This window comes from Canis lupus, chromosome 5 (genome assembly GCF_003254725.2).
Source record: "Canis lupus dingo isolate Sandy chromosome 5, ASM325472v2, whole genome shotgun sequence".
In the NCBI taxonomy this organism is placed as follows: domain Eukaryota; kingdom Metazoa; phylum Chordata; class Mammalia; order Carnivora; family Canidae; genus Canis; species Canis lupus.
Window position 1 is genome coordinate 68166281 of NC_064247.1, and position 21235 is coordinate 68187515.

Below are 21235 nucleotides of genomic sequence, written 5' to 3' on the forward strand. Positions count from 1 at the left end.
CTCACAAACTGACCCATATAGCCAGCCTCCAAATCAAGAAACAGAGATTAGCAGCCCCTAGAAGCAACTCGTGCTACCCACCCACGGGGAGAAGGGTGATGCCTGTCATGATCTCAGTCACCATAGGTGAGTTGGGCTGGGTTTGAACCTTATATAAGTGGTAACATGCAATACCTACTCTCCCATGCCTGCTTCCTTCCACTCAGTGGTGTCAGAGGTTCATGCATGACTTGCACGTGGGGATGGCTGGCTAATCTCCATGGCTGCACAGTATTCCACTGAAGGAGTTTATGCCAATTTATTTGTTCATTCTACTCTTGATGAATCTTTGGGTTGTTTCCAGTGGTCGGCTACTACTGATGCATATTTTTTTTTGCTAGGTTTTAAAGATTTTATTTATTTGAGAGAGAGACAGCACAAGCAGGGAAAGGGGCAGAGGGAGAAGCAGGCTCCCCACTGAGCAGGGATCCCGACGTGGGGCTCGATCCCAGGACCCTGAGATCATGGACCTGAGCTGAAGGCAGATGCTTAACTGCCTGAGCCACCCAGGTGCCCCAGTTCATCTGTTTTTAAGCAAATTTATTGAACAGAACTGGAATGCACGGAAGTGCCAGAGCAGGGCAGTAACGAGCACATTTAGAATCCCCAATCTTGAACTTCTGGGATTCTCGGTCAAGTAAGTACAACACTGTAGGGAAAGCCCCCTGGTGAGGATAAGTGCTATCACAGCCTGTTCTGTGTCATTTGCAATAACCCAAGGAAAGGGGGGGAACCCAGCTGAGTTCTGGGTATCTGGCCGGCCTGGGAAGCAGCCATATGAAAAGCCCGAAGGCCATGGGAAGACATGATAGCACAGAAGAGCTCAATCAGGAAAATGCTAGGTATTTTTGCAAAGTGATTCCTGGTATTCTGATCCCCCAGGACATGATAATCATCTTTTCCTTTTCCAGCAGGTTGTTGGGCACTGGGAAGGAGGAAGCAGAGGAAGGCAATGGCCAACCCCTTCCTTCAGCTAGAGTAGAGATGGCAAAGTCCCTTTGTCCTTCGTGCCAGCCACCCATCCCCAACAGGGTCTCTCAAACGCCTTGGTGCTGAGAAATGCTCTGCCAACCACATCCACTTCCTTGTCATTGCCCCTTGTGCCACAACCAGGAACCAAGCACAGCCATGATCACATTCAACGGGTGCCCCCAATTTTCATGAGCTCTTCTAAGTCAGCATTTAAGAGAAACATGCATCACAAAGTAAGACAATGTTTTTTTCTGTTTGTGCTTTTTTGTTTTGTTTTCTGTTCCTAAGCTCTGGTTTCATCACGCCAAATTAAGTCCTCAGTTCCTGTTCATACCACCCATGGTTTTGGTCCTGTCCAGCTGGCCATTCCAGGTCTTGCCATTTCTTTGTGGCCATGATCACACCCAACTCACTTTTGATAGAGTGTCTGAATGACCCCCAAAATCATAAGTCCAGTCCCCTGCCCCACCCCCACCCCCTACACATACACCATGCTTGAAACATTGGATAGATTTAACTGCTGTCAGGATAAAACCCATGGATTTCTTTTTTATATTAATTATTTAATTAATTGCTTTTAAGATTTTATTTATTTATTCATGAGAGAGAGAGAGAGAGAGGCAGAGACAGGCAGAGGGAGAAGCAGACTCCATGCAGGAAGCCAGATGTGGAACTTGATCTCAGGTCTCCAGGATCACGCCCTGGGCTGAAGGTGGCGCTAAACCGCTGAGCCACTGGGGCTGCCCATTTAATTAATTGCTTTTAAAGATTTCATTTATTCATGAGAGACAGAGAGAGAGAGAGAGAGAGAGAGAGAGAGGCAGAGACACAGGCAGAGGGAGAAGAAGGCTCCATTGCAGGGAGCCCGATGCGAGACTCAATCCTGGGACCCCAGGATCACACCCTGAGCAGAAGGCAGACGCTCAACCGCTGAGCCACCCAGGCGTCCCCGAGCAACAGTTTTCAACAGGGCTACAGCAGACCCCACCTCATGTCCGCCCCCCAGCTAACTCTTAGGCCCACGAGACCCAACGCTGCCTGTTGGAGGAGTCCTGTGTCCCTCAGGAATAGGCCGACCTCCTGCGGGGGTCCTGGGGGCACATTTATGTGCTTTAAATCAGGGGTTCTCAAGCAGGGGCAGCCTTGCCCCCAGGGGACTTTCGCAATGTTCGGAGCCCTGTTTGGCTGTTACTGGGGGGCAGGGGTGCTGGCAGCTGGTGGGCAGAGGCCGGGCACGTTGCCAAGCATCCTACACATATGGGGCGCGCAGAGCATGACTGCACAAAGCCTCAGCAGTGCCGAGGGTGAGAAGCCCTGCGCCAGGCGTGGAAGCATTACTGTGTCCTGATGCCTTCCCAGGCCGATCCATCAGGCTGATCCGGCTTCTCAGCCTCTGCCTGTCGCCAGTGCGGCGGGGACCAGAGCCCGGGATCAGGGAGCAGGACGCTGGCAGAAATGTGGACAGGCACATGCCCTCCGCTCCACCGAACGGACGAATGGATGCGTGCTCGCAGGCACAAGCCCTCAGTTTACCCTCACCGCAGCCCCACCCAGGACACAGCCCAGCTCTGCTCGCCAGCATGTCATCTTGGGCATCGTGTCACCCTGGGCAAGTGACAACCTCTCTGATGACAATTCCCTCATCTGCAAAATGGGGATGATGCTGCCTCCCTCATCCTGCTTTTGTAGACTCAAGCGAGCACAGGTGTGTGCGGGGCTCCGTGGCATCAGACCCGCCTTCTTTCCGGACACACATCGGAGGCTCAGGCGCTCACTTCTCTCATGCGCAACGGTGGAGCTTAGGACGGAGCTGTCTACACTCACCGTCCCTACTTCCTGGCTGCCTGCTCCTTCTTAACCTACTTCTGCAGGCTTCCTCCAGGTTCCACGGCTGCTGGGCGGGTGTGGACTGGAACACCACTGGTCAGGGCTCGCTATCTTGCCCCAAGGTTGTTGGTTTCAGGAAGCGGGGCCCTGGGATCTGGGGCTGAGCGTGTGGCCCCGAGGCCCCCACCCCATGTGGGGAGGACCTCTGCCAGGGACGCTGACACGTGGCCAGCTTGCTCCCTCCGGAACATACACTCGGATGCGTGCCCACTGCCACTAGAGTGGCACATCCTGATTGAGGTCAGGCGCCCTCTGGAGCACCCTGGTCCTCGCTTCCAGTCAAACCTGCTGCGGGGTAGGGAGTAGTGCTTCTCCTTTATTCTTTTTAAAATTAAGATGAAATTCACGTGACATAAAATTAACATTTTCTTTTTTAGATTTTATTTATTTATTCATGAGAGACACAGAGAGAGAGAGAGAGGCAGAGACACAGGCAGAGGAAGAAGCAGGCTCCCTGCAGGGAGCCTGTCGTGGGACTCGATCCCGGGTCCCCAGGGTCACGCCTCGGGCCGAAGGCAGGCGCTAAACCGCTGAGCCACCCAGGCGTCCTTAAAATTAACCATCTTAAAGGGAACAGTTCTGTGACATTTAGTATATTTCCAATGTTATGCAGCCACTACCTCCACCTGATTCCAAGGCGTTTTCATTCGCCCAAAGACAGACCCCAGGTTCAGGATTGCTCACTCCCCTCTGCCTCCCGCAGCCCTTTGCTGCCACTGATCTGATTGATGTCTCCAGGGATTTACTTCTTCTGCATATTTTATATAAATAGAATCATATACAATCTTCTGTGGTCCCCACGTGACCTCCCAAGTATTGTTTGCCCACGGTAAAAAGACCCACATTGCCTGCCAGGCCTGGTGATGATGTGGGGCCTTCCTAACCCCTCAGGAAATGGTCTAGAACCTAAGGACTTAGGAGTGTTCTTAGAGTGTTTTCACAAGCAATGATAGCTCAGAGCTGATATTTAACCTACTGGTGGCTTCCAGAGGAGCCACCAAGGGCAAACAAGACATTCGTTGAAAGATGAGTTGGCTAACAAAGTGAGCTGGGAGCTCACTGCAGGGCAAGTGCTCACGTGGCACCTAACAGGTGAGCCAGTCTCCCCTGAGCCAGAAGTCAGGCTTTCTTCAAAGCCTTCCTGTCCGGCTTGGGGGGTTCAGTTCATTGCAAACACTTATAGAGTCAGATCCCAGTGCCTGCTCTCCTGTTTAAAAGGCGTAGACATTTATTTCTGCAAGATATTTGTCTAAAATCTCCCCCATGCCTCCATTTCCCTCTCGAAAAGCGAAGGTTTTAATAGCAGAGACTCATAAGGTTCCAAGGGGGGTGGTAATAGAAACCAGACATGGAACCCCGGGGGCAGCATCTGGCCCCCCTGGGAAGCATAAGTGAACATAAACAGTGGGAGCTTGCCCAATACTGCACGGGACACACGTATACTAGAACATTACTCTATCAGAAATTCCCATGCAACCAAGTATCTGTGCCAATCTGGCAACATTGGGAAGGAATAAGCCGAGAGATCCAAGTGGCGACATCATGATGGGGACACCCCGCTCTATAAAGGAGACAGACAGGGGTGCAATTCAGAGCAGGGGTGGGGCTCAGGAATCATGAGAAAACTGGCCTTGAAGAAGGTATAGGAGTGAGTTCCCTGGGGGCACAGAGGGGACCTGCTGGGCTCCAGAAAATGCAGGAGGGCTCTAAGCAGAGTAAATGGTCCATTTGGGGAACTCTAAGTACCCTGAAGTAGTGATGGAGCGTGGCTTTCAGAGGGAGGGATGGAGCCAGAGAAGAAGCCAACTCAGCCCTGACTCTTCAAGAATTTTGTAGTATGGGTAGATGCAGTTATTGGGATCAAGGCACTCAGAAAGGAACAATGTAAGGGTCACAGTAACCCAAGAACAATCCGGCTGCAGGGTCATTAAGGAGATGACATTTGAGAGGAGGAGGAAATGACCCAACTCAATGCAAATGCTTCCTTCTTTCCCAGACTTTTCTGACAGTCTCTCCTAAGGTATGTATCTGGGAGTTACCGGGTTCTGCTTTAGCCTGGTGGTTCTCAGTGGGTGGTCCTCAGGCCAGCATTACCTGGAACGTGTTAGAAAGGCAGATTCTCAGGCCCTACCTTGGATCTAATGGATCAGAAGCTCTGGGCATGGACCTTGCAATCTATGCTTTAACAACTTCTCCAGGGGACTGTGATGCACTCCAAAGTTGAGGAACCATTGGGGTCTTGTAGAAATACATTGCCAAAAAAAAAAAAAAAAAAAAGAAATACATTGCCATGGCCTATCCCCAGATCCCCAGGCCAACCAAGGAGTGGGGCTCAGCTAGCAGGAGTCCTAAAAGCCCCGGGTGATTCTTATATGCAGCCAGAGCCAATCTGAGGATGCCTGGCTGGGAGACAGCAATCCTATGGGGTCTTGGTCTTAAGGGGCCACCATCTTGGAGAGAAAGGGCCATGGCCAATGGACCAAGCCCCAAGCTGTGAGTGCTGGGCTGGGAGAGCTGTGGAGTCAGTCCAAGCAGGAAGTGTTCCTTCTGCTTCCTAGGGGAGGGGTGAGGATGAGACCTGAGGCAGCAGGTGCCCCCATGTCCTTCTAGATGTTGGGCAGACAAGAGAAAGAGATGCCCAATGAAGAGATGGCTGAGAACAGCTAATAGGTCATAATGAGGATAAAATGTCACAACCCTAGCAACATGTAATGCAATGATACAAGAGACAGAACATCTAACATTTTGATATCAGAGATCTTGTATAGCATTTGACACCTACAAGCTCATTAAATCATCCCTGCAACCCTTTGAGATGGAGGCAGTCTTCATCCCTATCCCGCAGATGAAGAGAGATGGCTGAACTGGCTGCCTCCCGGACCGGCACTTGTCACTGCTCCATAAAACATGAGAAAACATCTAGAGGGGAATTGTGCTGAGCAGAGGGCAGAAGGAAGAAAGCACAGAGAGAAACATGACTTTCTGGAACCTCCGAGGGGAGTAAGGGAAGAGGCTGGTGGGAGCGGGGAGGAGAAGCTGAACCTGAATGATGCCAAGAGATGTCCCTGTCCTGATCCCTGAAGCCTGTGATCACGTGACCTCACTTGGCAAAGGGGACTCTGCAGGGGTTGTTAAGTTGAGGTCTTGAGCTGGGGAGGTGATCCCGGATGATCCAGGAGGGCCCTGTGTGCTCACAGGGTTCTTGTAAGAAGGAGGCAGGGGGTGGAGAGGGGATGTGAGAATAGAACAGAGTGGGGAGTGAGAGGATTCCTGGCTTTGAAGGCAGAGGATGGGCCACAGGGAAGGAATGCGGACCACCCTCGGAAGCTGGAAGGAGGTCAGGACACAGATTCATCCTGGAGTCCCCAGAGGGAGTGCGGCCCTGCCCACACCCTGATTTTAACCCAGGGAGACCTGTGTCACACGTCTGACCTCCACAACTGTGAGACAATGAATTTGTGTTGTTTTCTACCACCAGGTTCAGGGTTATTTGTTGCAGCAGCCCAAAGACACTGACATACCACCCATCATGGGCCCTGCAAGGAACTCATTCTCTGAGCTCCCAGACTCCCCGTCCTCCCTGTGCCAGCATGCCTGGGTCCACGTGTCCACATCCAGCACTGGACCGGCAGCCTGGTGGGGGAGCAGCTGCTCATATCCAGCATACACCCCAATGCCCAGTACAGCACTGCAAATAAAAGGTGCTCAAAAATGTTTGTGGGAGGGAGGGAAGCAGGGAGGGAAGAGGAAGAAGGAGCTGCCCGGAAGGTCTCCATACCCCTGGGTGCCAGGAGCTATGCCAGGACCAGGACCGGAGGGAGGGCTGCCAAGGACAAGAGCCTATGCAGACAGCTGCAGGGGCAGCGGCTGGAAGGTACAGTCACACGTTACAGAACGTGGTGCTTCCAATGCGACAGGCTTCCCCTTGGTGGTGGCCGAGCCAATGCCCTGTGCCGTGGCCATTGTAACCAGCCTGAGTCTGATCCTGAGGCTCCTCTCTTCAAATGATCCCTTGTTGGGCCCCTCATCCACTCCCCAGCTTCTCATGGTGTGTAAGAACCCAGGCCTGGCACCACAGGAAGGCAGACACAGCCCTCATCCTAAATGGAGGAGTTACATGAGTTTGCTTAAAAGCATAATCAGGACAATTAGGAGGACGAGAAACCCTATATAAAAGTACTAGAAGAAATCACAGACCACTTTTTTTTATCTTAGCAGAAAAGGACTTTCTGAGCACAAGACAAAGGCAGATGCCCATGAAGGAAAAAACTGATACATTCATGCTGTAACAGTGGGGCGTGGGGCTGTCTTCTGGAAAATGCGCTGCAAAGTCTGAGGACAAACACCACACTGGCGAAAGCACCTGCGATTCCCCACCCAAATGCAGAGCTCTGACTCATGAAGAAGCAGAAGACCACCAGCTCCTTTTTTTTTTTTTTTTTAAAAAGGACAAAGGATATGACCTAAGAGTTCACAGAAAGGAGGTGATAAATAACGCTGAAATGTAAAAAGATAGTCAAACTCACTGAAAACCAGGGTGTGTCTGAAAAAGGCGCAAGTGTGCCAGCGTTCACCTGGCTCTTAGGGTAGGTTCAAGAAATCTGTAGCAGGTAGTGCCAGGGGAACACAGCTTTCTCAAGGCAATTTGGCAGTATCAGAGTCTAAGACTGACCAGTTCTAGCAATTTCTTTTTCAGACTTATTCACTGCAGGATAGTACCTGTTCAAAGTCATCTGCGGCACTATTGCTTACAACAGTTAACTACTAGAAACCCTCGTGTCCCTGAATAAAGGACCAGTGAAGTTCATCGTGGTACCACCGTAACATGAATGCTGCCATTAAAAGCAGACTGTGAAAGCTTTTTATTTACCCGTATGGAAAATACTAAACATGAATTGAAGTATAACCCACAGATGGTCGTGTGCACAAACGGTAAGTGTGCAGCTGGATGCCTGCTTGCATACGTGTCACCTGAGCAACCCCCACGCCGATGCAGTGGAGGACGTCTCTAGCAACCGGAAGGCTGCCCTGTGTCCACTCTCCGTGGGCAGCCCTTGAAAGATGAGCAACATTTGGACTTCTGTCGACGTGGATGTGTTCTATTTTGGCAAGTCATATAGACGAATATAAATCACACAGATGTCCTTCTGTGTCTGTCTCCTCTTGCCAACATTACCCCGGCGAGATTCACCTGTGTTGCTCCAAGAGCGATGGGGATTAAAAACTATAATTCATCCTCTTTTGTTGCTCTGTTGCATTTCAAGTATTCCGCTGACCAGATACGCCACAGTTCACTTAACTATTTGCATCAGGTTGGGCGTTTGAGTCGTGTCTGGTTTGGCTTATTACACATAACACTTCCACCAATGGGTGTGTGCGGGTCTTTTAGCGAGTGCAAGCCCTCATGTCTCCTGGGTGGAATGCTGGGTCCTAGGCACCCAGGCCTTGCGTGATGCTGGACACCATCAGGCAGTTTTCCCAAGCGGTGGTCCCATTAATGAGAGAAAGAGCAAAGGTGCACAATACTGTGAGTACTAAGTTAGCCTACAGATAACGAAAAGGGAAAGGAAACCGGGGCCATTGCCTTTGGGCCTGGGGAGGGGGTGGCTGGAAGACAGAGGCTGCCAGAGACTCCTAAGGAAGTACTCCTTTTTGTACTTTCTTGAATCTTGAGTCACCAGCATTGAATTGCTGATTCAAAGGCAGAAAAGCAGCCCAAACCTGGGGGCAGAGCCTGTCAGGAGGGGAGGGGACTTCCAGCTTGAAGGACTGCTGGAGAATCCAAGATCAAGCAGACACTCAGGCAGGTGGGGAGGGTAAGCCAGCAAAGAGAGGCTCCGTGGGGAGGAGCGAGGCCCGTCACCCCACGGGGCCTGCCCAGCATTCTTTAATGTTAAGGGGAAACAACTCCAAATGAACAAACTGGGCAGAGGGAGCACTGCCTGGCCCACAACTCACTGATCTGGGCTCTCTTCTCCTTCTCCCAGCTACCAGCTGTGCAACCCTCAGCCAGGCCCTTGACTTCTCTGAGGCCGTCTTCTCCTCTGTAAGACGGGAGTCATGATATCCCTACATGCTGGATCGCGGAGGCAGGGTTGTTAAATTCCAGCCTCAGGTCAGCATGGGTTCCAGATGTGTCTTCTGGTTACTGAAATTCTATCTAGGCAGTGTTTGCGAACCACGTGTATGTGTGTGTGTACTGGTGGTGTGAGCCCACACAACAAAGTACTACCAATAGGACGGAATGAGACACACGGAGTACATGTCTCTTGCAGGGAGGGTCAGGGTGGTCAGGGGCCCAATGAAGAGATGCCCAAGCCAGGTGGTGGCCAATGTGACCGGGGACCACTGGGAAGGCGAGGAGACTAAGTACCGGCAGGGCAATTATGCAGTAAGTAAACGCAGTGCCACTCTCACTGGTAAAGAGAGGAATGGATATAAAAAGCTGGCACCAACCTTGTGGTATTCCCTGGATCGGATGGAATCGATGCATATTTATATACAGTACACACACACACACACACACACACACACACACATATACACATACACACACCCCCGGGAGGGCCCAGCAGCCACAATACTGCAGGAGCATGAGGACACCTGGCATCAGACCTCGATTTCCACTCCCGTTCTTCTACTAAAAGGAGCCAAGAATCCCAAGAGAAATGGCTGCTTGCAGGTTGGGGGTGGGGAAACGGAAACGATCACAGGAGCCAGGACTTTTCTTGTGACACCAGAAAGTGGGGAAGGACTCAAAGAGCAATGGCAAGAACATCCAGGGGACACAGCGGGCACCGTGCAGAAGCTCCTATTGGCCAGATCTGGGACAGCAAAATAAAAACGGTGCTAACAAATGCGGGCACACTTGTTAAAACAGGAACTCATAAAAAAAACAAAACAAACAAACAAAAAAAAACAGGAACTCATGATGAGTCCATGCGAATATGAACGAATGAATGAGCATGCAGAGGAGCAGCTCTCCTTCCCAGAGCACCGAGGAATAAAGGAGGCAGGGATGGAAGCAGAAGATCAGCAAGCCTTGTACGAGTAATCCCTCCGGACAGGGACCATCCACAGATGCGAGAACCAGAGTGAAAAGGTATGAGAAAGGATATCGACGCAGCCTCCACACGACGCTCCGTGAAATGCTTACTAATTACGGCGGGGAAGTCAGGGACTTTATGGAAGAGAGAGCTGCCCCGGAGGGGTTGGGAGAAATCCAGTACACACTGGCTGACCGGGGTCCCCGTTCCTGGGATGGCTGTGTGAACCCGGGCAAGCCACTTCACTCCCCAAACCTCAAGTTTCTGCAGGGATTTTTGTAGACGACTCAAAATAACATGGCACACCCAGAGATGTTCACTGGAACATCCTTCTGAAAATTAAAAAAAAAAAAAGGAAACCCTTTAAGTGCCCATCAGTAGGGGGTGGGTGACATGGAAACCCCTATGTAGCCACTGAAGAATGTTCTGGATCTGTATATACTATCAGGAGCACAGAGAGGCTAGAGGGGGGTTGCAGCAGATGGTGCGCACAGTATGATTTTATGTCTGTTGGTTTTTTTTTTTTTTAAGAGACACTACGTAATCGTATATAAATAATAATTACTGAGATCGGGGACTGCCCTAAATGCTTTATGCCACCTGAATCATTCCATTCCACAACAGATGGCTGCAGCGAATACCCCGTCGTACAGAAAACTAAGGAGTGTGCTCGGAGTCTGACGGCTGGCAAGTGCAGAACAGAATTCGCATGCAGGTAGCCCGGGCACCTGGACGTCAGTGCTCTTAACCGCAGGCTCTTGGGAACTGCAGAGCAATAGGGCCGGGAACGCCCAGGCAAACAGTTCTGATTACTGCACACTGATTACATACAAACAGTACCTCCCTCCACCCCCCACCGAGGAGGAAAGTGGGAGCAAACAAGTGCCAGGTGGAGGAGGAACCTCATATTGTGCACATTTTTATTGTGGCTTACGAAAAAAAAAAGTTTAGAAAGGAAAAAGGGAGGGAAGGAAAGAAAAATAGGTATAGTTCCTGGTTCATGAGAGACAAAGAATAGCAGCTAATATTAGTGTATTTCCATGACTAAGGAAAGCAAAACTATCACTTGCATTTCAGTGCTAGAATGTGGGGGAAGGAGAGACGGCTGCAGTAAGGGGATTCCTGAACCTGGAGCCTGAGACTCTGCAGAATCCCCTGGGCATCAGGTACCTCCCTGATCAGAGGAGGGAGGCCAGCTTGGCTTGGGGTAAATTTGTAGTAGCTTGAGCGCAAGTCTCAGTGTGCCAAAGCCCCGCTGCCTCTTCCAGGAAGTCTCCCTGGGTTGCACCCAGAACGCAGCAGTAAAGTCCCCACCACTCTGCTACACACAGGCTGTGCCCAGCTCCTGTCTTGCATGTGCTTTCCTTCATGGGACTTATCTCAATTTGTAATTATATACACACTACTATAATTATTTGAGAAGTTTATCTGTCTATCCCACAAGGCCATAAGCTCCACTTGGTAGGGTCAGTGTTTGGCTCCCTGTCTTGTCTCCAGTGCCTCCAAAAGGGTCTGGCAAATGGGCGGATGGCTGTCCAAAGAATGGAGACGCTAACTGTGCAGAGCAGAGGTTCTCAAACTCAAGGTAGCAGCAGACCCACTCGAGGGTTTAAGACTCAGATTGCTGGGACCAGACTGTATCTGGAGAACAGCTGATCTACAGAAATAATGGACAACAGTATGGGACAGTCAGAAGAATGGTCTGCGAGGGGGCTGAAAATGGGAGACCGAGCAGTAAGAACTTGTTAGCATGTTTATTGACTCCAGCCCCACGGGCATGCTCAGAAGGGTGCGTGCTTCATGTCAGGCTCTGCTGTCATCTCTTGAAATTTTTGGTTATTCCCCCCACCCCTTCCCCATTTTCCATTTGCACTGGGCCTCTTACATGGTGTAGCTGGTCCAGCCTCCACCACTGAGCTCTTCTCTGGGCACAGGGCCACATGCTCGGCCCAAGTCAGACAGCAAGATAGTTATGATTCTTTTTTTCTTTTTAAAATATTTTATTTATTTATTCATGAGAGACAGAGAGAGAGGCAGAGACACAGGCAGAGGGAGAAGCAGGCTCCATGCAGGGAGCCCGATGCTGGACCCAGGATCACGCCCTGAGCCAAAAGCAGACACTAACTGCTGAGCCACCCAGGTGTTCCAACAGTGACGATTCCTCATCAAAATTACTGTCGCTTTTGAAACAAAGCATCATATGAAGAGTTTTAATAAAAATTACCACTTTTGGGGGCACCTGAGTTGCTCAGCAGTTGAGCATCTGGCTTTGGCTCAGGTTGTGATCCTGGAGTCCTGGGACCAAGTCACATATCAGGGTCCCTGTGAGGGGACCTCTGCTTATGTCTCTGGCCTCTCTCTCTCTGTGTCTTTCATGAATAAATTAAAAATCTTTTAAAAAAATGATCACTTTTTGGACTAGGCATATGCAAAAATGTTTTAAACAATTCTCATTTATCCTTTTTAAATGACCACATTCACCAAAGAAAGGCATATTCATGAGCAAAGAAGTGTGCTGAGCATTACCTAATCTAATCAGCTTCATAGAAAGCTAGTGAAAGGCACTGATGAGGCACCTAGATGAGAAAGGGAATCCAACACTATATCATTGATTCTCACAACGAATGTCTCCACTTTCAGGCAAGGGCATTTGAAAGTGGAGAGATTAAGTAAATATGCTTAACTTCTCATTTCCATAAATAACAGACCCCAGGCTGGAAGTCTCAGCTTCTGGTCCCAGTCTAAGCCCTAACCAAGATCTCCTGGTTGGGACTGGTCTCCTGGGTCGATATTCTTTCCCCCCTTTCCACAAGGAACCCCATGTTCAGTCTTGCTGGAGAGGCGAAGATAAGAAGTGCCTGAGGAGTATATGGTATAATCCTGGGGTGAGCTGTGAAATAACCAGATCTAATTAACATGGTGGTTTGGTTTTAATGGTTTGAAACATAAAGAATGATTATATGGAGTGCCTGGCTTTGTTCTAGAGGTTTTAAGTCTTCCTTTCCCCCAGGGACTCTGAAATCATGAATCCTGAGCACTTCTTCCCAACTGTGTACTTGAGTTACAGGCTGGGCAAACACATGCTTTGCTGGGCTCTGTTCCCTACCAATGGGAAGATCAGTGGGAAGATGATGGAGCTAGAAGAACACAGTCTGTCCATATGCTACCCAGAGACTTAGGGCAGAGGGTAAAGTTTGTAACACGGCTTCAAGAGTGTCTATAACCTCAACAGAAGATTATGTATTTTCCCATTATGGCCCACAGTCCCTACCTACCAATACCCTTCAAGTTTCTATAAGGAACATAGTGTTATAGGCCAAATTGTACCTCTCCAAAATTCATATGTTGAATCCTAACCCCTAGTACCTCAGAATATGACTGTGTCTGGAGGTAAGCCCTTCAAAGAGGTGATTAAGTAAAAATGAAATGATTAAGATGGGCCTTAATCCAATATGACTGGTATCTTAGTAAGAGGAGGGCATTTAGACACATACACACAGAAGAGGATGACACAGAGAGGCAGAGGGAGAGGACAGCCATCTCCGAACCTTCTAATTCCTTCCCCTGAGGGGGTCTGGGGAGTCAGGATCAACTGCCCTTAATAACAAAGCTCATGACATTAGGATTTGGGGCAGGGTTTCTTGGCATCTTTGGACATATTCTCAAGAGCCTACAGTTCTCTAAGAGCTTCTGAACTCTATGTGTCTCAATGATTATCCTAATTAATACAGACCCTTTGGGGCCACTTGATAACAAAGCACTATGACATGACACTAGTGCCCACATGTGCCTCTGTGACAACAAACACATGACAGCCTGCAGGGATGAAAGCTCCTCAGTGGCTCAGAGTGGAAGAACTGGCAGGAGATAGAACCATCACACAATACATGGTACTGACTAGTCAACTAGAAAGTATCAAACCACTGAGTAGTGTAATCACATTGTAAGCTGGGGCCTGACCTGAATCCAGTCTGTGAACACAGCTACTTGCCATAGTATGGTAATCAATACCAAGTGAAGAATATTTTTCCCCACAACGCCTGACACTCACCTTATATTCCAGTGCGTGAGCAATTCTACAGTTACCCAGTGACAGCCCTGAAAACTGACATTCACAGGTTGTTTGCTGCCCCTTGTGCTTAAGTAAGAGGCTAGTTATCCTAAAGTTGCAAACAGACTCGTGACATATTTAAATACCATTTTGTACACATACACATAATTAGACATTCTCAGCATGTGCTTTATCAAAATCAGAATTCTAAAGGAGTCTACATGAAGACTAGAATTCAAGAGTAAATGAAAACAGTAAGAAAAAGATAACTATCAAGCAGATTAAGCACCAGGTGTGGTTCTGCTTTCTAGGTGACTGGGCTCATGTAAGAAGCTATTCCTTTCCACCATTGTGGTGGGCAGTCTCTGCCCCCAAACCAGCCTTGCTTCTTGGTATTCACACCCTTGTGTAATTCAAATCCACCTCTGCCCCACCTCAAGCATGGGCTAGACCTAGAGTTACTTTATTTTATTTTATTTTATTAAATCATCTCTACACCCAATGTGGGGGCTCAAATTCATGACGCTGAGGTAAAGAGTTGCACGTTCTACTGACTGAGCCAGCCAGGTGCCCCTAGACTCACTTATAATGAATAGAACATGGCAGAAGTGATAAGATGTCACTTCCAAGGTTGGGTTATAAAAGGCCTATGGCTTCTTGGCTTTTATGGATGCTTTCCTAATCTCTCTTGGACCATTCACTCTTGGGAAAGCCAGCTGCTAAGCCATGAAGCAGCTCTGTAGACAGGCCCATACAGTAAGGGTGCAAGGCCTGCAAATAATCCGGGAAGTGAATCCTTCCCCCTTCCACACAGTGAGCTTTCAGATGAGATCACAACCCCAGCCAACAGCTGGATGACCACCTCATAAGAGATCAGATCCAGGAGCACCCGGCTGAGCTGCACCCAGATTTCTTACCAACAGAAACCACGAGATGATCATTTGTTCTTTTCAGCCACTGCATTTTGGAGTCATTTGTTACACAGCAATAGACAACCAGCACAATCATTCAACGTCAGTGGCTAAGCTAAAAATAAAAAAATCACTAGCCATGTCAAAATTCAATTGCTACATTTGTACTTTATGATTTTATTATAAACTTAGTTTGACTTTTCTGATTTGTGTTACACACACAGATCTACATTTATTTCAAGTTTTATGCTTATACTTAAGTCACCTTTTGATACAAATAACTTAAGAATACATCACTTCAAGAAGTAGTCCTATCTTGCTATATTTTAAGAAACACTAATGATGTGTGTAAGAAGTCTCTCCTATACACTGTATTCCTGCAATCCAGGTGTGATCTCTTCAAAATGCAAATCAGATCATGTCTGTTTTGTTTATTGCATTCTTAATGTTTGGCACATCTGTGAATAAGGGAATGACTGTCATATCCTGATTTAAACCCCCTGATAGATCCCTGCTACTCTAGGGATAAAGCCCAAATTCTTCTTGGCAGCCCAGAGGCTTTTCGTGGTTCACCTCTGCAACTTCATCCCTCTCACACCAACTCCTACCCCTCACTCCCTCTGCCCAGAACCGCTATGACTTCTGTCTCTCCCAGCACACTCCTGATCTTTATCATTCTCAGGAATCTTAAACACTCCTCCCCCTCCCAGCTGCTGCACACCTGCCATTAAAGAGTCAGCTGTGCTCTAAAGTTTGGTACCCATCGCTGCCCACCAGGAGAGCAGGGAGATCTTCTGAGCCCCCATCCCTGGCATGCAGCACTGGCCTGACACACAGTAGAGGCACTGTAAATCTGGGCTGAATGAATGGGGTGACCACTACATGAGTCTGTTGGAATGCTGTCTTCACCCTGGAGAGCTCCAGGAGGATGAATCAGTTCACCAACCAGGAAGGCAGCAGAGGGTGGAGCCATGCCAGACTTGATTAAGAGATGGGAGCTCTGAGGGTCACAGATAACTTCCCTGGAGTTGGCACTGACCGAGTCATCAGGAAGCAGGAATTTCCAGTCCAACAGTCTCCTTACCCACCATTCAGGTTAACACAGAGAAGGTGTTTTCTTTTTTTTCCCTAGTAGTTGAATTAACAGGGTCTCCTAAAGCTCTTCCTTGTTGTTACATTGGAAATACACAGCAAGAACGGGGCATCTTCAAAGCCATGGGAACCACGCTCTAATGCCACTAACTGGGTCCTCCCTGGCCTCTGCCATGACCACATGTCCCTGCTTTCTTGTTTCCCATAATACCCTAGACAGCCAGACCTTCGATTAAACATCTCTTGGTCTCTCTGTCATCTGTGGGCCTCCCTCACGAACTTCGTTTTGTACACAGCTGTATCTTTAGTACCTGGCCCACCTGTGAAGCTTGATGTCATCATTTATCATATGATTATAATAATAAAATTAACCTCGGCACAGGGAGACCTGAAAGAAGACACAGCAAGTTCTCAGTAATACTTAGTAGGATAAGTAAGGTGGCTGGGCAAAGTGGCTGCGGGGTTCAGAGGCTGCCCAGAATGCTGTATACAAGTGTTCATAAAAGGGAGTTCACAACTACTGTAGAAATGATCACTGTGAGCACACGTTGCTTCTTTTTTCAATTTTTCTTGGCAAAAAAAGGGTTCCAATTGGGGAAAGTGTGAGAGCAAAGAACGTTCAGGCTCTGAGCTGAGCTGGCAGGAAACAGGTCATCTCCCCACCCCATCATACCCGCAGCTCCTTTAGTGCCATCTCCTGGATTTGCACCAAGCACCTTTGGAAATCAGACATTTTGTTTTTCACCCAGACTTTGGGGCCAGCTACCTGGGTCGCCAGTCTCCCCTCCCCTCCCCACTGCCACATCACCTATCACCCACCCTTCAGGGTGCTGCCAAGAACATCCAAGTCCACGACCAGGTGGGTGAACCCCTGACATACCTACAGGCAGGTTGAAGACCTGTCATACCCTTGCGGACCACCCGGAAAAGATTTGGGGGAATGAAGTCCACTTTGGTGCACAGGTCAAACTCACCCCAGCATCTCAACATCACCCTCATACCTGGCATACCTAGACACCTGGCACGTTTGAAAAATACCTAGCTTCATGCAAAAAACAAAAGATAGCAGGGCACCTGGGTAGCTCAGTGGTTGAGTGTCTGCCTTCCGGCTCAGGTTGTGATCCCAGGGTCCTAGGATTGAGTCCTGCATAGGGCTCTCTGCAGGGAGCCTGCTTCTCCCTCTGCCTGTGTCTCTGCCTCTCTCTCTGTGTCTCTCATGAATAAATAAATTAAAAATCTTTAAAAAAAAGAAAAGAATAGAACAAGTAACATAGAAAAGGCAATAGTGTTGGCAAACTGACTTTAAACTCCTTGAGCAGACTTCAGTGCAGGACTTTTGGGTAGACAAATTGATCTCACCAAAATCATCAAACTCTACATCCAATCCATGTTTGAGCCACACGTCACTTCAGAAACAGAGATTATGTGAGAACCCGTAGTTCACACCCCTGTGATCTACCACCCTGGTGCCAGGAATTCTCGTGCTAATTCATGTATAAAGTACTATTTTTTTAAATGCACAAATATTTAAGAATCATACCACCAAAACATTTTGACTGTTGTCATTCTTTGGGAGGAAAATTATTTAATTTAAAAAGATCAGTTTTTTCCATCTGATCTTTTCCATTAAAAAGTAAATTTAGGGGTGCTTGGGTGGTTCAGCAGTTTGGTGCCCGCCTTTGGCCCAGAGCGTGATCCTGGAGACCCCGGATCGAGTCCCACATCAAGCTCCCTGCATGGAGCTTGCTTCTCCCTCTGCCTATGTCTCTGCCTCATTCTGTGTCTCATGAATAAATAAATAAAATCTTAAAAAAAAAAAAAAGTAAATTTAACCGTGAGGTTTCACTTTCCCAGTCAGACGGCCACGGCAAGGTTGTATTCTCCTGAGCATGCCCAAGGCACTATTTCAGGAATTATATTTTTGAATGACTGATTAAGGTGAAAAGAAAAAAAAAATGCAACAACCCTGAGATGCTTTTGCAGGAATTCAGCACTCCCTGCTCTCCTATCATGCAAGATGCAAAGCTTACACTCTTACAAAGCTATGGAGAGTTGCCGGGTCATCCACTGACCCTGGCTTCACCAGGTGGAAGGGCTTTTTTGAACAACTTTGTCAGTTCATCAGCCTGCAAACTCCTCTCCCCAACCCTCCCACTCCCCAGCCTGATAATCCGGTTGATTTATCCTAGAGGGTCCCCTGGAGGCTGCAAAGTCAACCTACAAATCGGAGTGCTTTTCAAAACTGCGCTGGAGGTGCAGGAAGCAAAGCTGGGAGGCCTGGCTACTCTTTACCAGATTTCTACCATTATTACTACTATTATTGTTAAAACATTTTTGCCAAGAGTATTTTACTTTGTTTTTTTACATCACTTTAATTTTTTTTTCCAATTCAAGTAACTTGAAAAAAAATCCATATAGGAGCCTGAGTGTGGAGACCTAGGAATGTAAACTTTCTGAAGTCAGAGAAACCTAGGTCAAGTTCCTAGCGGGGTGCCTCTTAAGGGACACTAGTAACCTCTTTCTGCCTCAGTATCAAATCCACAAAATGGGCTGTCCTAAGAGGGTTAAACGGCGTGAGCCCGGCTCTGGGCAGGAACGCGAGCTGGCTCGCTCCGAAGATGGCTTCTTTCTAGAGCCAGGAGCAGGTGAGCGAGTTGCTGGGCGCAGCACGCGGATGGGGTCCTGGGGGAGGGTGGGGTGCGGTGGGGCGGAGGGTCAGGTGACCCGGCCCGCGCCCGGTCGCCCAGACTCACCAAGATTTCCAACTCGCTCCTCTCCAGTGGCTCGTACAGGTGACCGGCGCCCGAGAAGGTGAGTTTCTGCAGGAACTGAGAGAAGCGTCTTTCCATGATGCCCAGGCGGGGAGCCCCCTCGCCCAGCCTCCCGTCCGCCCGCGGCCGCCCCCGCCCGCGTCCCTCGGTCCCTGGCGTGGCCGGGACTGGCTGCGCGCGCCCAAACCTCCTGGGCCAGGCCTGGGTTACCAGGTAGCCGCCTACCTGCCCGCCGCAGGTGGGGCCCCGCCCCCGGGGCGGAGCGGCGCGCCCCGCTGCACCCGGCGCACCTGGCCACGCCCCGGGAGCTTGCAGCGCGCTGAGCTCCGGCGGTTTCCCAATCTTGCCAGAGCCTGAGAATCACCTGGAGCGAGGGGTGGGGTGGAGGTGGGCGAGCAAATGCTTATTGAAAATGCAAATTCCCGGACCTCGCCTTACCCTGGGTTTTTGGGTCTGGGGCTGGCCGGGGAGCTGGACTGTAATGAGCGCCGGGTGGTTCTCCGGGGGAGCGGAGTGCGGTCAATCCTAGGCCCTGCAAGCATCGCGGATGGGAGCTGAGTCACTAATGCTGTGCGGCTCGGGGCCCCTCTGGGCTGCGGTCCCCTGTCTGTAATTGAAGGAGAAGGCTAAGATCTCACCTCTAGGGAGGGCCCTGGGAGTGCATCCCAGGAGGGGGAGGAGAGAGCTTGAGGTCTCCACTGCCTTTGGGTTCTGTGTGGTGTTGGATGATCTCTGAGCCCATTATTCTCATTTACAGAATGGGCTCCTGCACTAGCTAAGCATGGGGCCTCGGGCAGGTGCCTTACATTTTCTGAACCTTGATCTACAGATCTGTAAAATGTACAACGTGATAGCACTTCCTTCATGGTGAAGTGGAGGGTATGTTGGTGGTATTATTATCATAGGGAAGTTGCTGGACTCAGCCAACTCAGCCAGAGTAGATGCGTGGATGTGCCTCCAAGTGGATGTCTTGAAACTGTAAGGGGCTTTGCTTCCCGTGGGCACTGGAACCCATAACAAAACCCACCACTTAGTAGGGAGGTGGCTTTGGGGAAGGCTGTGCCTCTCATCTGTGCCAAGGTCTCCTTATCTATAGAGGGGGGCTTCTTAACTATAAGAACTGTAGGAGGGGACATGAATGTTTGTCCATTAAATTGTGGTGCCTTCTTTGAACAAATATATGGCACCCACCTCAACTGCTCCCCACAGCGTGTCTACCTCAGCTCCCTTCAGTCTGACAGGCAGTTCTGGTGACCCTTCTTGTTTTCTCCTGCCTCTTGTCCCTTGACTGAAATAAAACAAGCTACTAGCATCAAGCTGTCTGGCTCTACCAGTTTCAACAAAAGCCTAGGAATAATAGAAAATGCAAATTTCTGGCACCAGTTGCTCTAGATTTGAATCTCAGGCTTGTTGCTTCCAAATGCATGGCCTTGGGCAACTTTCTTCACCACTCTCCATCTCAGTTTACTCATCCACAAAATGGGTATGGCACTACCTACCTCTGGGTCAGGGTCCCAGGAGGAAATAGGTGGCACCTTCAAACTGAGTGACTCGGGGAGAGTTGGATAACCATACTATTCACAAAGGTGTGGGCAGGGTGTTGAGAAACATGAAGGGATTGTGCAGCTGCCCAAGATTAGCAACAGTGAGAAACTGCTACCATTCAGGGCTTGGAAGGCAAGAGGAGGGAGCAGTTACCCAGAAAAGGTAGCTGTATAGAGCTGAAAACTTCAGTGGAGGGAAACAGAATGGAAGCCACAGATGCAGACTCTTGAGCTGAGAACTTGAAGGATAAGGCAAGAGGTGGAGAGAGGGTCTGTGGGAGCAAAGGGGAGATACAGGGAACAGACCACATAGTCCTGTTGTACAGATATGAGCTAATGTTTGCATAGGTGGAGGGCCTAAAAGTACTATCTAGTCCTTGTCATAGTAAGTCCTCAGGAAATTTTATTACCAGTATAAAAGACACATGGGAACTCAGCTCACTTATGTCTCAGGTCCTTTCCAACTGGGATTCTGAGATTTTGAAATAGTATTGGATCCAGGGAGGAAGAATGCCTTGTTGGCATAGAACTTCACGTTCTCCGAAGGGTGTCAATCAGGTGTGGTTTCTCCAGGTGGTGCAGCCTCTGTGAGCAGGGAGTGATGTGTTGGCCAGGTAGGTGCCTTTTCCTTTAAGCCCAACCTCTTGGATTCCATCACAGTGGCCTCTGCTCCAGCTCAGAGATGTCAAGAATTTGTGGATCAGGTTTAAGAACACCCAGAACATTCAGGAAGGAAACTCTGGGTGGAGGATGTTGTGGAAGACCTGGACCTGTTGCCATGAAAAACAAAAATGGAGTGGACCACAGAGAAAGCTAAAAGTTATGTGACTGGAAGCAACTGAATGGGTACCTTTAGGCTTAAGTTTGTTTAATTTTTGTTTTTGTTTCATTGTGATCAGCCTGCATACATATCTGCTGATTC

At 49.1% G+C, this 21235-nt stretch overlaps 1 protein-coding gene across 1 annotated transcript in view; it reads right to left on the reverse strand.

The window, feature by feature from the left end:
* The window catches only part of ATP2C2 (ATPase secretory pathway Ca2+ transporting 2), a 59934-nt gene extending 40920 nt beyond the window's left edge, over positions 1-19014 (reverse strand). The window contains exon 1 of the mRNA XM_025427013.3: positions 18752-19014. Within this exon, the coding sequence (XP_025282798.1) occupies positions 18752-18847 (96 nt within the window). The 5' untranslated portion in view covers positions 18848-19014. The remainder of the gene's footprint in view (positions 1-18751) is intronic.
* Positions 19015-21235: the final 2221 nt, after the last annotated feature.